The sequence below is a fragment of the Anomaloglossus baeobatrachus genome, chromosome 1 (genome assembly GCF_048569485.1).
Source record: "Anomaloglossus baeobatrachus isolate aAnoBae1 chromosome 1, aAnoBae1.hap1, whole genome shotgun sequence".
Taxonomy (NCBI): domain Eukaryota; kingdom Metazoa; phylum Chordata; class Amphibia; order Anura; family Aromobatidae; genus Anomaloglossus; species Anomaloglossus baeobatrachus.
Window position 1 is genome coordinate 845,051,399 of NC_134353.1, and position 17,368 is coordinate 845,068,766.

General features: G+C 41.4%; 1 protein-coding gene across 1 annotated transcript in view; it reads left to right on the forward strand.

Annotated features, from left to right (window-relative positions):
• The window catches only part of LOC142301091 (baculoviral IAP repeat-containing protein 1-like), a 55,901-nt gene extending 43,710 nt beyond the window's left edge, over positions 1-12,191 (forward strand). The window contains 5 exon segments of the mRNA XM_075342114.1: positions 1,120-1,290; positions 2,444-2,605; positions 5,877-5,963; positions 9,012-9,176; positions 11,807-12,191. Of these exon segments, the coding sequence (XP_075198229.1) occupies positions 1,120-1,290; positions 2,444-2,605; positions 5,877-5,963; positions 9,012-9,176; positions 11,807-12,171 (950 nt within the window). The 3' untranslated portion in view covers positions 12,172-12,191.
• Positions 12,192-17,368: the final 5,177 nt, after the last annotated feature.

A 17,368-nucleotide genomic window follows, 5' to 3' on the forward strand; every position in this document is an offset into this window, starting at 1 on the left:
GTAAATTAACTCTATTTTTCCAAGGATCCGCCAGGCTTCAGTCATAAAGGCGTGCCGGCGTTGATACAGTCACTGCACATAGTGTTGTGTGTACCGGCTGTAAGTACGCCCCGACACGGATTGCTAGCCGAGTCTGCACTGATTCACTGCAAAAGCGCAGCTGTCAATCAAAGTGCTGGAATGTGATTACAGCTACTGTCAGTGACTGTAGCTGCGGTGGAACAGCTCTATGACCAAAAACCAATGGCTCCCAGAAGAAATGAAGTTCATTTCTTCCCAGTAGCCACACTTTCAGGTACCTTTTTAACGTTATTAACCCTACATCTACAGGTAAACAACATTTATCAACGTTACAAGGTTCCCTCTAAAGTGGACGTCCAATTTATAAAAATATCTGATTTCATAGATGGGTCTAGAGATGAGCGGACCCATGGAAGTCCAGTTTGGTGAGTGCAGCCGAACATTAAATTAAGATCAGTTGGTACCCGATCTTGACATGAACCCCAATGGAAGTCACTAATTTAGTAGTTCAGTTCTTCACCCACATGCAGCCACTTATAAACAGATCACTTCCAGGGGCGGGGTTTTTCCATTCTTTTTGGTGCACAATCATGCTATTGGTACCCCTAACAGGGTTCCAATATTGATAGGAGAGGATAGGTCATCAAGGTCAAACAGATGGATATCTGGGATCCTCACCTGTTAAAGACAGCGGCAACAACTGGATGTAAACAGTGTCTGGAGCGGTCACAGCACTGTTTAAGGGAATTAGAGCTGAGCTGCAGTAACCAAAAATGGCCACAACACTTAACTGATATGTTTCGCTCTGTACACAGTTTCCATCCGCTTTCTGAGGAGCAGCAAAGAGCTGATTGTTGGCGGTGCTAGGTGTCAGATTCTACCAGTCTGACATTAGTGTCTATAGTAAAGAGAGGTCATTAATATTTTAAGTCTGGAAGCCTTTATTATTAGCACCCGTAATATATTCAGGGGCATAGCTTTACGGGGTGCAGAAATAACTCCTGCTCCTGGGTCTAGTGGCAGAATTTGCACAGGAGCTTTAAATTTGAGCTTTAAATTACCTTTTCTTATATTACCTTTTCTTTTTTGTCTTGTTAGAATTACTGGTTCGTGGCATACATAATTTCCCATGCTTAGAAGAAGTATCAGTTATCCTACCAAACGGTACAGAAATCATAAACAATTTGCCAGATGATTTCCAAACACTTAATAGAATAAAGAAAATTATAGTTCAGAGCTCAGATAGTGGAATTGATTCAGCAAGATTTGGTAAGAATTTAGTTATTATTTTTAAAGTGCATTGTTATAATTTTAGCAGTTATTTAAATATTATCAGAAAATTGGCGCACACATTGCATATTTCTTGTGGAATTTTGATTGATAAATCCGCAGCTAAATTCCACAGCAAAGTACATTACAATTTAAGTGAATAATCTTCATTAATTTACAGTGCACATTCTGCACTGGATTGTAGATAAAAATTGGATTTTCAGGTCATCAGTATAATTTATATGTTGTGGAAATGTGTCAGATTTTAACCATGAGTTATAAGCCATTAGAATACTATGATGTTCATTTATGTCATGTGTCAGGTCCCAGACTTTGATGCAAACCAAGAAACTGAGCTTACATCAGGTCCAGCAGATAGTGGCTGTGACACACATTGCAATCAGGTAAGGGGTACTTTGCACAGTACGACATCGCAGCTGCGATGTCAATGGGGTCAAATCGAAAGTGACGCACATCCGGCGTCGTTGTCGATATCGTAGTGTGTAAATCCTTTTTGATACGATTAACAAGTGCAAAAGCGTCATAATCGTATCATCGGTGTAGTGTCCGACATTTTCATAATTTCGCTGCAGCGACGGTACGATGTTGTTTCTCGCTCCCCTGCAGCAGCACACATTGCTGTGTGAGAAGCCGCAGGAGCGAGGAACATCAGCTTAGCTGCGTCATCGCGGCTCATGCCGGCTATGCGGAAGGACGAAGGTGGGCGGGATGTTTACGTCCCGCTCATCTCCGCCCCTCCGCCTTTTGTTGGCCGCTTGCCGCGTGACGTCGCTGTGACGCCGCATGACCCACCCCCTTAGGAAGGAGGCGGATCGCCGGCCAGATCGACATCGCAGGGCAGGTGAGTGCGTGTGACGCTGCCGTAGCGATAATGTTTGCTACGGCAGCTATCACAAGATATCGCTGCTGCGACGGGGGCGGGGACTATCGCGCTCGGCATCGCAAGCATCGGCTTGCGATGTCGTAGTGTGCAAAGTACCCCTAACTGAAATCTGTATCAAAATCCAAACATCACATGCAGATTCATTGGCTGCTTCAATAGCACAATATTTACATTGTGTGAACCTTCTCTTCATTGTATTGTGTATGTTGCAGTTGCTGTTTTTTTCATCCAGTATTTATTTTATTGCAGAAAAATTCATCCAAAGTTTTACGGACCTGGAAGTTCTGCACTTAAATTTCAAAAAACTTCTGGATAGTAATGGCCTGATAAATTCACTCACAACTTGTAAGAAACTGAAAGAACTGAATCTATTTGAAACCCCACTAAAAGATGGTGACATGGCTTTGCTAGGTAATAACTATATGATAATAAATCATCAGGGGAATATATTTAGGGTATCCAATAGACTGGATGATGTCCACCCCGACGAGCGTTTTGTCTTGTGCCTTCATCAGGAACCAAGCCAAAATGCATTTCGGTGTAAATGCCATCCACTCACTTGAACACTTATAGATCTGTAAGTTACCTCATTCATAAGCATTCATTGGTAGTCATGATTTCTAGTGTACAGAGCAGTGCTGATGCTCTGCTGTGTACAACACAAGCGATCAGACGAATGCAGCTTCAAATCCCCTGTAACGTTCTGGAGGTGGATCCACGGGACCGTGCACCAGACTCCCCCAGAGAGGCAACCAGGAGCGAACCCCTGTACAGGGACTGTCCGGTCACCCCCCCAGAGGGCCTAGATGCACAGTAGCTGGGATACAAGAGAGTTCGGAGTACATGTCCTTCAGAAGTCTGTACAGGATATGGCTATTAGTCCAACGGGGACCGTGTGCAGGACTGATGACTGGAAGCGGGTACAAGTGCCGAGTGGTAACAACAGACGGGGTCCGGGTCCAGCAAAACGTGCAGGCTGATGTGACCAGATGGAATCCAGGATCGGTGACGGGTACAGGCTGATGGAAGATTGGCGGGATCCACAGCTGGTGGTCACCGGGGCAACTCCTGGGAAACCGGCAAGCTGAACACACTCAGGTTGGCAGACGGACACTGTGGGAAGAGACAGGGTTAACCTGGGTACGAAGCACAGAGGGACCCGAACACCTAGCTACAAGAACACGTTGAACAGGCACCGCCCACAAGAAAAGGAAGTTCTTATATACCCTGTCACTGTAATCAGCCATATCCTGTTTCAGTGACGCTGGCCCTTTAAGAAGAGGTGAGTGAGCGCGCCCGCGCCCTAGTGCGCAGGAGCAAGGCCTGAGTGCCGTAGACCAGTGCAGGATGTGCTGGGGGAAGTGGAGGAGATGCAGGTGAGGCAGAAGCTAAGTACCGGACCGCAGCGGGACGCCGGGACCAGCGGACAGGGAGCATGGAGGATGCATAGGAGGGAGAGCAGGTGGAGTAGCCGCGGACAGGAGACCCGGGGACCGGACCGGTGAGTGACAGGCGGCGCCGGGATCCCGGGAGTGTGACATCCCCCAAGGGGACTACTAAATACAATAAAAAGTTAAAAAATACTTTTTGAAAATATTGCAAAAAAGCCCCCACAAAAGTTCAAATCACCCTCCTTTTGCTGCATGGTAAATAAAATGGTGATTGTGCTGTTCGCCACAGCCATCGGCGGCCCCTTGACACGATCATGGAGCACCAATGGGTTGTCGTAACAACGCGAGGTCATATGATGACCCCTGTTGCTGTCATGACTCATGGACTCATTTTCTGTGAATTCCGGCAGAGCGCCGGCACTCAAAGTAACACAGCATTTCTCCTGTAAAAAAAAAAGTTTTAAAAAAATATGGAAAAATCCCTAAAACGTAAAACCACCCCTCTTTCTCCATTTGAAAATAAAAAACATTTGGTATCGCCACGTTCAGAAATCCTCCATTTATCAAAAGATAAAATCAATTAATCTGAGCGGTAAAGGGTGTAGCAAGAAAAAAAAAATCAAAACACCAGAATTATGGTTTTTGGTCTCCACAACATTGCATTAAAATGCAATAACAGGCTATCAAAACATTGCATCTACCCAAAAATGCTATAATTAAAAACTTTAGCTCAAGATGTAAAAAATCACACAACCCCAGATCCTGAAAAATATGAGAACACTACGGGTCTCGGAAAATGGTGACAAAAGCGCAATTTATTATTTTTTTTACAAACTTCTGAATTTTTTTTCATTACTTAAAACAATAAAAAAACAATAAAACTATACACATGTTTGGTATGTACAAACTCGTACTGACCTAGATAATCATACTGAAAAGTCAGTACCATATAGGGAACATGGTAAATTGTAAAATAATCCACCACATAGGCGGTAAAATAGTCCAGATACACGGATATAGTCCAGTAAGCGATAAATGTCCGAGTCTCTCTGGGGAGCCTCAGCTTCTCCCACAGAGGAGTAATCTTCCTGCTTCTCTCTTGTAGTTCTCAGACAGACTGACTAATCCCCCAGGTAAACAGAGAGGTTGGGTGGATTCCAGGCCCCCTCCCCCTCACCTAGGGACAGAAGCACTGCAGGGGGGTTATAAATTTGCAGACAGGACAAATAATACATAGAATGGACAGAGCACCACGCCTAAAATACGAATCTACACAAAATGATACACAACCCACAATATCACCCCATAGCAGTGTCATTAAAAAGTACAACTCATCCCTCCAAAAAAAGCCCTCAAACAGCCATATTGACCGAAAAATAAAAGTTATGGCTCTTAGAAGAATGGCAGGAAAAAACAAAAGTGGAAAGTCGGAAGGTGGTGACAGTGTTAATAGTGTTACAATGCTGTTGGGATGACTTGCTGATGATGCGACGACTGGATGAAAATTAACTTTATTTCTGTCGCCGACTTTCAGTCATAGAGTTGCTTCAGTCATCACTCAGCATTGCGAGCTCTGGCTGCAAACATGACGTGGCACTTTGATTGACAGCTCATTCTGCATAAATGCACTATAGAGTTGGGTTGTTAATCAGATTGCCGGTGCATGAATATAACCGCCACTCAGTGTGTAGTGACTAAAGCCGTTACGCCTCAGTGACTGAAAGGCAGCAGCTCCTGGGAGGAACAACTTAGATTAACCCCATATCTGCAGGTTAATAACGTTTGGAGACATGATAGTTTCCCGTTAGGAGGCGCTGCTTACCTGGAGACTCTAGGAAACTTCAATAGCATTTACAAGCTCTTTTAAAGTGTATGAAGGGGTGATAGTATATCACTGGGGAGTTGCTGTGCCTGAAAAGCAGTGATAGGGAGAATCTGCACTGCACCATCTGGCATCTTCATTTTCAAGTGCACAGAGGGAGCTAGCAATCGGACCCCACCAATTATAAAGTCTTGGGTTATCCAAGTAATTTGCTATCATATTTTAATATAGCAATAAATCTGTTTAATATTATCTATATACTGTTTGCTATAATGATGAGCAAGTATTAATATTTTCATTTGTATTAAAAAAATAACAAGCTTTCCATGGGTGTCCTTACTTTTTCTCCTCACTTCATGCCCTGTGTAGTTTTCCATTTTAATAGATGTTGCTATCCCAACATTTCTAGGATGGCACAACCTGGATTAATCTAGACTTTTACAAACAGATCCTATATGTTTTCTTACAGCTTCTGCAATGAAGAATTTTACCATGCTGAAAGTTTTAAATTTGCAAAGGCACAAAATAATGGCAAAAGATATTTCTGAGACCTTTGGTAACGTGTACAGTCTACTTTATGTTTTATAATGAAACATATTCTATATAAAATGTTGACATATAATTTAAATACACATAAATATAAACACTACCTCAGTATCCATTGTAGATATAGGTGGTAGAATAGATTTGAAGGTATAGGAAGGAGAGATCCAGCACCAGATATGGTTAAAACTCTTGTCTTCATTGAGTACAATTAATTCACAGTGTGATTAAAATGAGATGACGCTCACGCGTTTCGTACAGGGTCCTTAATCATGGGTTAAGGATTCTGTCCGAAACACATCAGTGTCATCTCATTTTAATCACACTATGTTTTAATCGTACTCAACAAAGACGAGTTTTAATCAAGCCTGGTGCTGGCTCTCGGCTTCCTATACCCTCACTCTGCGGACGCCAGACACATAGATCCGCAAATCTGCCCTCATTTCATCGACTAATGCACCTTAGTATGGTTTCTTACAAGCTTCTCAAGGCGAGCTGATATATATTTCATTTTGGTTTTCGGTAGAGTAGATTTTCCAGACTCAAAATTGCCAGCCAGTAAAAGGTGCTTTTTTCCCCAAGATAATAAAAATATTCTCCCATGTTTTTTTTTTCTTTCAGAAAGTGTACCAATCGTTAAAAGTTAATCCCAGACTACAGGCTCTAATAAAGCAGCAAATTGTGCTGTACTCACCTTTTCCCGGGTTCACGAGTCCTGTCGGTGGACCCGGGGAAGGTGATTATAGTACAGATCATTTCTTAGAACACCATTCTAAGTCTGAACTGGGTGCAAAAACCTAAAAAAACATCACTATGGGGAGATAAGGTATGCACACCAGTGACTATGTAAGGGGAATACATGAAATAGCAGAAACTGCTGTGTGAATACTGACTTGAAAAATCCAATAGCTATATGTAAGAGTGAAAATGTGAAAAATGGAATCTGCATTACTGCCATGAATATATGAATCAAGAGAAATTTAGCTACTGAATTGATCAATGCAATAGAGCCCCAACACTACGCCAAAGTATTTCTCTACGTTGGGGTCCCTAGCTTGTGTGTATCCTCTCATGCAGTTAAAAAACTTACCGTGTAGTGGAAGCTGAGACCCAGGCTATTTATGCGTATGATATGGATTGGCAATAGGTGTGGTTGGGGAGGGTTCACAAACGAAAAACTACTAACACTGGTGTGCATACCTTATCTCCCCATAGTGATGTTTTTTTAGGTTTTTGCACCCAGTTCAGACTTAGAATGATGTTCCAAACGTTATTCCTTATTGTTAGTAGTTTTTCGTTTGTGAACCCTCCCCAACCACACCTATTGCCAATCCATATCATACGCATAAATAGCCTGGGTCTCAGCTTCCCATACACGGTAAGTTTTTTAACTGCATGAGAGGATACACACAAGCTAGGGACCCCAACGTAGAGAAATACTTTGGCGTAGTGTTGGAGCTCTATTGCATTGATCAATTCAGTAGCTAAATTTCTCTTGATTCATATGTTCATGGCAGTAATGCAGATTCCATTTTTCACATTTTCACTCTTACATATAGCTATTGGATTTTTCAAGTCAGTATTCACACAGCAGTTTCTGCTATTTCATGTATTCCCCTTACATAGTCACTGGTGTGCATACCTTATCTCCCCATACATTTCTTTATAGTTGTCTTCAGCCGAGGATTAACTTTTAATGAAAGGAAGCAACCTGTTTGATGTACAGGACCACAATAAGGGCACTGTTAATTTCCACCATTGTAGCCCCATACATTAATAAAATCCCTCATTATAGTATAGCGTCCCCCATTGTGACCCCAGTATAGTAATAATGATGACCCCCATCAGTATAACAATCCTCATTCTGGCTCCCATACAGTATACAAAACCCCTGTGTGATCCCCATACAGTATATTGTTTCCCTCTGTGGCTTCCATACATTATTCCCTTTACTATTCCCTTCCATGGTTGCAATACAGTATAATATCTCCCTCTGTATCTCCCATACAGTATTGTCCACCCTCTTTGGCTCCCATACAGTATACTGTCCCCCTCTGTGGCTCCCATACAGTATTCTGTACTTCTATTGGCGCCCATACAGTATAATGCTTCTCTCTGTGGCTCTCATACAGTATAATGTTGTCCAGTGTGGCTCCCATATAGTATATTGTCCACCTCTGTTGCTCCCAAACAGTATTGTGACCCCCTTTTGTGGCTCCCATACAGTATACTGTCCCTCTCTCTTGCTCCCATACAGTATAATGTTTCTCTCTGATCCCATATAGTATAATGTTCCCCCTTTGGTCACCATTTATTATAATGTCTCCTTCTCTGTACACCAATTGGTATAACTTTCTTCTATATGCCCCCATTTAGTGTTATTTCTCACTCTGTGGTCAAATTTAGTATAATGTCCCCCCAATGGTCCCTAATTACTATAATGTCCCACTCTATGGCCCCCATTTATTATAATGTCCTATTATGTGGCCCACCAATAGTACAATGTCTCCCTCTGTGGTGCTCTTAATGTTGAGGTAAAAAAACCCCAAAATAAAACACAATTCTGCTCAACTTACCCCAGTCCCAACGACATCTTCTTCCAGCACCATCGTATGATGCAGGTGGTGCAATACAGTGATGTATTTCCACCGCCTCTGGCGTCTGATAGGCCAACGGTGTGTATAGGTATTATGGAGTGGGGAACTGATGGTTCTTTGGTTTGCATTACTTTTTAACTGGATGTGCATCCCAGCTGAAACTGGTGGTGACACCAGCAGGAACCTCTTCATTCCAGGCCCTGGGCAGTCATACCATGTGCGACTGCAATATTTACACCGTAACTTAGGGCCCACCGAAGTATTCTCCAGTCCACTAGTGGGCCAGTCCAAGAATGACAGCACTCTTGCTATGATGTTTGTGACATTGTGGCTCTGCCTGTTATAGATATGCATCAGGGTTCAGGTTACAAACACAACCTTCAGTTTAGATTGAAAATATATAAAAAAAAATCAACCCATGTTTTACATTATTGATTTTGAAATACTCATTTATTCTTTGGTAGCTGAAGCATTGGGCTCTCTCATTCACTTGGAGAAGTTGTGGTTGCCTGTAGGAGAAGGGATGGCTCATGCTGCTAAACCGATAATCCAACAGTTTCGATACCTTCCAAATCTTCAGTCCCTTGTCATATTGGAGATACTAGATGATGAGAGTATTGCATTACTAGGTAAGTAATTTTATTTGAAGATTTTTGTGTTAAATTGGCACCAGGTAGAGAACCATTGAAAACCCATTTTCTTTACACATGCTCAGTGACCATATTACTAAACTAGCTTATATAAGCAAGAGAACAAGAGTCAAAAGGTGCCAAAAAGTGAATATAATTTTATTATTACAATCATAGATGTGCAACCAGCAAAAAAGAAAATAAAAACACTTAGGGATGTGAGAAGACATAAACGGGACCACCAAATGGATGGTATTTGGAGATGACCAATTACATGAATAAAACATACAGGGGAAATGTCAGAGCAAATATTACAGGGACAATACATATAAAGTGCATGTGCATAAATACATATGAATAGCCCGCTCAGACACCCCCAATACATAAGTAAGATCTGGTCAAATCACTTAAATAGAAACGTATGTACAAAGTAAAGTGGCCAGTGCATAGTCCTGAATATGCAGAAAAAAGGCTCCCCCATACCCCACCAACGTACGTTTTGCCTCTTTGAGCCCGTGCTCAAGTTCGGCTTCCTCAGGGAGGGAGAAGGCAGCGCCTGTTTTACTGTTTTTAAAGAATATAATCCCATCTTTTAGGGCTCATTCAGACCTCCATTTTACAATTACGTACCTGTTAAGTTTTTCTCAAATATAGATTTCATACCCGTTATAGTCTAGAAGGAGTTCTCTGCAGCGGTGATATTATTCTCTACTGCTAGAGAATCGGATCTCACTAAGGTGACCCTCAGATCAAACTCTGTCAGAGTTTGATCCAATTCACAGTAGCATAATGGGACCGATCGTCTCACATGAGGGAATCTATAGCCACGTGAGAGAGTCTTTAATGACATTGGTTGTACAATATGTTTGGCATTGTTATCCAGCTGTAGAATAAATTTGGAGCCAATCAGATGTCTCACGGATGGTAATAGATGTCTCCGTCGCTAATAGAAGCCTATGGGGAAAAAACAGATTCCTGCAAAATATTTTGCATGATACCGTAATTCCTCAAGGCGACGGTTTGTGACTGATGCAAAACAATGCAAGTGTGTGTGAACTTAGCCTAAAACAAGCGATCAGATGAACGCATGTTGGAGTACCCTAAGGGGACTGTTAAATACAGTCAAATGTGAAAAAAAGTTTTAAATAATAAAATTGACACAAGCTCAAATCACCCTCCCTTTGCCCCATTAAAAATAAAACAGTTAAAAAAATTAAAAATGCACATATATGGCATTGCTGTCTGATCTATGAAATGAATTAATCCGAACAGTGAACAGCGTAATGAGAAAAAAATAAAAATGGCAGAATAATGTTTTTGATTTTTTTTTGCAATAAAATGCAATAAGTGGAGATCAAAACATCATATATACCCCAAAATGATATGAGTAGAAATATCAGCTTAGAGTGCAAAAAAATATGGCCTCACACTGCCCCATATCCCAAAAAATGAAAATGTTCTGGGTCTCAGAAAATGGCAACAAAAGCAACATTTATTTATTTACAAATTTTCCCCCAAAATTTCACCATTTCAATAAAGAGCAACTATAGATGTTTGGTACGTGTATAATCGTATTGACCTGGAGAATCATATTGCCAAAAAAGGGGAAAAAACTACAACTATAAAAACGTAAAATCGTCATGTCATGAAGGGGTTAAAATTATGCACTGATCCCTTGTTGATGTGCATTCAATTTTTTTTATTTTGTTTACAGCGTGTTGTCTTTGTGAAAGACCACATCTGCAGTTTAGCAGTGGTGACTGAACATGAGCAGTACTTACAAGCTCTTTTCTATGGAGCTTTAAACTACTGCACTGAAGTTAGCCGGGATCACTGGAGCGCACTGTAAGCTTCCAAACCCAGCCGCCTCCAGTACAGCTGTACTCGTCTGATGCTGCAGAGGCCAATCTGTTATCATATAGCAACATCAGCGAGCGCCTCAGCATAACACTGCCTACGATCTGACCTATCAATCCAGCAAAAGAGCACACAGGAATCCGGGAGGATGAGGAGTGTGAAAACAGGACATTCCTTTAAATGTGATATTTCCTGATACTTCCACAGTCCAGTCCCTTACTGGTGGCTCGGTTCCACTGGCACATAGCTTCCAATGTGAAAGCATCGGAAGCAATATACTAATGACCCTCTGCTGTGAGTGTCAGCCAAGGGTCATGAGACTGTGATCCAATCTTTCAATCGGATTACAGCTATTGAGAAGAGGGAGGGAGCCCTTTCTCCCTCTGCTCCGCTGCCTGTCTCTGCGTACATCATACTGCAGTCGGATGACATGCGAGTGAAGTGCAATGTTTCACATACTCCCATAGACTTGTATGGGTGTGTGTAAGCCGAGACTCGCTGCCAAACGCAGCATGCTGCAATTCATTTCTCATACCGATATGGCATGAGAAATAAATCGCAGATGGATAATGCCTCATAGTTTTGCACTGGTGCGAGTGCAATCTGATGTTTCATCGGATTGCACTTGTCATTGCAAAACGTAAGTGGAACCAAGGCCTTACCTTCCTTTACACATCAGTATACAGTACTTTATTTCATATTGGTGAACATCACAATGATTTTGATGTGTATCCAAAATTCCTTTAAACATATCATTTTATTTTATTTCCCAGCGGAAGAAGCAAAATATGGGAACCTGAAAAAGATCCAACGACTTGAGCTGCCAGGTAATTCCAATATTACAGAATCTGGCTGGACAACATTCTTCGACCAAGCCAAAGATATGGCAGAACTAAACCATCTGGATATCAGTCGAATGTACACTGAACAGATCAAATCTCATGCAACCACCGTGACATCCTTTGTGAGATTCGTGTCCAGACTTCCCAGTCTGGTGAGGTTAATCATGTATGGCTGGCTGCTTGATAAAGATGATTTGGACATGTTTAATGCCATGAAAGTGAATCACCCTCAATCCAAAAGTCTGAATATTTATTGGCAGTGGATTTTGCCTTTTTCCCCAAACATTAAGCAATAATCACTTAGCTAGTTTTTTCCCTTTTTTGTTTTTTCCTTCTCGATCTGATCAATAACTTTAACTGATTCACGGTTTTCTAAATCTGAAGCAGTTAAAAGAAGTAGCAAAAGACTGAATGTGTGAACAGCTCTCATTTTTACATTACTGTAAATTATGTTCATATTTTGCAGAACCTTTTGAGGCAGATTCAAGGTAGAATCCAACTGAAAAAGATATTGTGTGTACTTATGTAAGGGTATGTTCATGCTGATTTTTTGAGAAGTCTTGGGTTCGTATGTTGTTGTTATACGTACCGGAATCACGGACATACGCAGACCCATTAAAATCAATGGGTATACGCACACATCAGTGATTTCTCACTGACGTGTTTCCGTGTGGTGCACAAGCGTGTCAGTGTGTTCCGCACGGAGACAAGTCCATTTTTCTCTGGCATCAATGATGTCACATGGACCACACAGTGGTGTGATCCGTGTGACACGTACCAGGGAAAACATGTGTCTTTGAAATAAAATGATTTTTATATTCACTTGTCTCTAGCAATGCTGTCTTCAGCCGCTTCTGTCTCCTGCTTTCAGGACGGGTAATTATGCTCATGAATATTCACTGCACTGCGACCCGGAAGTAGCTGCAGAGGGGCTTCTAAAGAAGCTCAATGTGTACATGGCTAAAAGGACATATGCACACAATGTCTTTTGTAAATGGATTCCTCATAAAATAAACATGGTGCAGAGCAATGTCATAATGTCATCATGTGCAAATATTCCATCTCATGTCACTGTAACTGCTTCATGGTTTGGAAACCCTGCATCAGTTAAAGAATTGAGTCGCGCACTCAATACGCGTCACGACTGCCCCATATATCAAAATATAAAATAAATTAATCTGATCGGTAAATGCCAAAATTACATTTTTTGGTTGCCACAAATTTTGCGCAAAATGCAATAACAGGCGATCAAAACATAGCATCTGCGTAAAAATTGTGCCGTTAAAAAGTCAGCTCGAAATTCAAAAAATAAGCCATCAATGAGCCATAGATCCTAAAAAATGAGAACATGGAGCTACAGGTTGTGGAAAATGTCGCAAAATGTATGCCACTTTTTTTGGACAAACTTCTGATTTTTTAACCCCTTAGATAAAAGTTCATGTTTGGTGTCTACGAACTCGCACTGACCTGAGGCATCACAACAACACATCAGTTATACCATATAGTGAACACTGTGAATAAAATACCTCAAAAACAATAGTGCAATCACACTTTTTTTGCAATTTTTCCGTATTTGAAATTTTTTTGTCGTTGTCCAGTAAACTATATGGTAAAACTCATGGTTTAATTTAAAAGTACAGCTCGTGCCACAAAAAACGAGCCCTCACATGATTATGTTGACTGAAAAATAAAAAGGTTACGTCTCTTGGAAAAAGAATAGCTAGAAAAAAAAGGGAAAGCGCAAAATCGGCCAGTCTTGAAGGGGTTAAAGGATGGAGAATTTATGATGATGGTATGGACTATCAATATGTCTCATTGGAAAATATCTTCCAGATTTCCCCAGTGTCAATCACATCTCACTAACATAGAGATGGGAATAGAACAATGGTTTGGGAAAATAACTACAACTCAAAGTTGACTAGAAGTAAGAGGGGAGTATTCGAAGGAATATTGGGAGGATTAGGGGGAGTAGAAGGTTTGATTAATGCAATGGACATACAGACACAAGTCAGATTTGGAAAATATTTGGTATATTTGGAGGAAAAGGGTAAGCTTGAATCAGCTCCTTGAAAAGATGGTTATAAATATGGCTGCTGCATTAGGATCTTTGATATCACCTCTACAAGATGCTACTTCTTTCTTCCCTTCTTGTGTACATAAGAAAACTTACCTATGGGATTGTACTGTATAGAGGGAAATGTGAAATCTCTTTCAAAGAATGACGAAAATATTAATGTTACCTCCATAGAAAAGAGAAATTTAGATATCTCCCCGATATAATTTAATTTGTCACAAATTAACGATTTCCCTTGGGTTATATGGACAAGTGAGATAACGAAGGATAAAGGATTGTTATATTTATTAACAAAACAATTAAAAGAAGCAGAAATTATATTCAGGCGCGAAGAAGGTGAACTGGATGATATCGAACATGAATGGAAATCTATCTCGGGTACAACTTGGTGGGAAAATTTTGGAAAATTGGTGAAAAGTTGGTCTCAGTTTTCTGTTAAGACAGCAGTAGGGAATATTTTATTTAATCCAATAATAATCATATTTTTGTTGATTTTGAAGTGTATTATGTATCAAATTTTTGTTATGTGTAAAATTAAGACATATAAGAATATAAAAATAGAGATGAGGAGAGAAGATGATATTCTAATAGGATTGTTAAAACGGTCAAACATAACGGGCAAACTGACAAAAAATTCAGTTTGAGAATGTAGAATGTTTTTTTTAATTCTGTTGAACGTGATACGAATGGTGAGAGGATGAGTTTAGTGGGTTTTTTTTTATTATTTTTATTATTATATTTTTCAAAATTCATAATCGGGGGGACTGTAAAATTTATCTTCCACTAACAAACATTATTTTTCTGTATGAAGAACTATTTCATTTTTAATTATTTTTGTCATTTGAATAAATCTATTTGTTCTATCCTCAAGTTTTTTTCTTTTCCTACTCCTCATTATGAAGTATACTGACAGTTCATGTCAGTCCTATTTTTATCACTGTGGCGTTAGTGATTGAAGACGGGGACATGTGTCTCCCTCCACTTACCCTTCCCCACACCTGTATTGATTGGATTTTATATATTAATCTTATATGTGAGGAAAGAGTTGACTAAAATTGAATAGATAGACACCCATGTCGCTTGCAAAGAGCACAGACTGACCCATCTACGCTCCAAATGCTGGACAAGAGCAAAGGACAAATGAATTACTGAAACCATGAACTATGCTTCGCCGAGAAACTAAAGTATGCTTCCCCAAGAAGTGAAACTTACTTATGCTTTGCCGAGAAACGAGTTATTCCTTTGTACACGACATAGCTACGCCCCTATTAGCTTGATAAAACCTGTATGTACAATAAACGTTAGATCAGAGCGCACATTCTCTTGCCTTATGTGCAGACACCATTCTCTGTATCTCATTAAGGTTAAGGGAACCTGGGGGGTTGACCGGGACCCCCTCCGCATTCAGACATCGCTGGCAACAGTTGTGATCCATCCAGGGGTCACCTTATCATTTCTGGCGCCCGAACAGGGACCCGCATACAGCCTCACAGGACCCAGTGGACCGTCTTGCCATCCTGAGGACGAGGGGACCAGATGTGGGGACCAAAAACACATGGCCAGGTAAGAGTTGAAAGTTTTTTCTGCTCTTTTGCTCCCCATCTCTGTCCTCGTCTTTCCTCGCCACAGCAAGAGGGACATTGTGAGTAAAAACTGGGTAATTGGCGGGTCACTACTGAACTCTGAGAACTCTTGCCAGTAGATGTTTTTTCTGTGCTTTTTTTCTGTGCTTTTGTCCTTGTCGACTGCCATAGATAGTGAGTGTTGCTAAGGGAATAGTGTGTCTGTCTGTGTCTGTCTTGTCCAATGGAAGTGATATTCACCGCCCTAGTGTTAGTTGGAGGAGCCCTGTTTGCCATTTTTCTTGGATATAGAGTATATCTCTACTACAAGAAGGGTAACCCACCACCATTCTCCATACTCAGCCCCCTCTGAACAAAGTTAGGACCCCACCTTAAGTAGGAATACAGAAAGGAGTCAGCCTCCAGGTACTTCCAGGATAGGTGAGGCTAGTCCAAGAGACGTTCATGGGTCTAAAAGATGAAGAAAATAGACAGAGAATGGGTCAAGGAATATCAAAGGACAGAACTGGATGCACCCTGCATCTCGTTACGTGCTACTATGGGAAAAGTATAGCTAGTCAGTCCAAGGAAGTTTTTAAGACATTTGGATTGAAGGGGAAGGATCAACTGGACCCCAACAAATGGAACAAGATAATAACTACCAGAGCAGGAGTAATAGCAGATAAATCATGGACTGAAGTAGTCAGAACTCTTTCTGACATGGCAAAGACAGCCCACGATCAAGGTTGGATATACCATGAAGAATCAGAAACTGAGAAAAAGGCTAATAAGGATATTGAGCCTCTCCCGTACCTGTCGGCTACTCATACAACCTCCCCACAAACAGCAGGACCCCAGGGTTGGACCTGCACCAATTGTGGCCAACAGAACCCGGATTGGGGAGAAACATGCCTGGCTTGAGGAACCCCACATTATAAACAAGCCACAGCACCAGTGCCTCTTTATCCCTTTTTATACATCCTTGCTAACCCCTATTTATACATCCTGATAACTCACAGCTCACTGACCAGCGCCGCACTGCTGGGGCTGTGGGTTACAATACCACCATGGACACATCCTCAAGGATTTCAGGCTTCTTACAAATATTAGCTTACAAATACAAAACTTACAAAACAAATAGCTTTGATTTTTATTTCTTGGGTGAGTGGGGTTTTTCTATTCAATTCGGGATCAGCAGATCCCACCTCGGGGTGTTGTTACAGTCTTGTGTCCCATAATAAAGTGCACATCAGTCGGGGGTCCGGCGGGAAGGCTCCCGATGTCCCGGGCACTGCTCACCACTACATTAACACAGAAAAGGGTCAGACATCTCTGTGTCACTAGAGTTCAGTAAGGCCGGACTTCGGCCACAGCCTAGGGGGAGGCTGGCCTGACAGGGTTGGACGGAAATGAAAGTGTTAAATAATGCTGGGCTTGGGGGTTTTTCAAGTATAGGGGAATTTTCAAATAATGTGGCGTTTAGGGGGCTTTGCTAGGATTAGGGAAATAAAGGATAAAAACAAAGGCGGGGAGATCCCAACGAGGCGGCGTAGTGAATTAGGGGTATAAATAGGGGAAGCCATTAGCGTAGGGCAGCCATTTAAGGCAGCCTACAATTAACACCCAGCCACCCTCCCTTTTAGTGCAGTGCCAGTACATGGTGAGGAGGTCTGAGCGGCTACGTATGGGCTTTCATTTATTCGTACAGGTATATATGTTTAGGTTACAATCAGAACTGAGATTTAGGTTGGGGTGTACTTTTGACCTATTAGTTTTTTCTTTAATTCTTGTCACCGCGGCGGCAGGTGGAGTGGAGGGTCCTCCAAGTTGGGAATGTGATCTCACGGTGGTTAGATG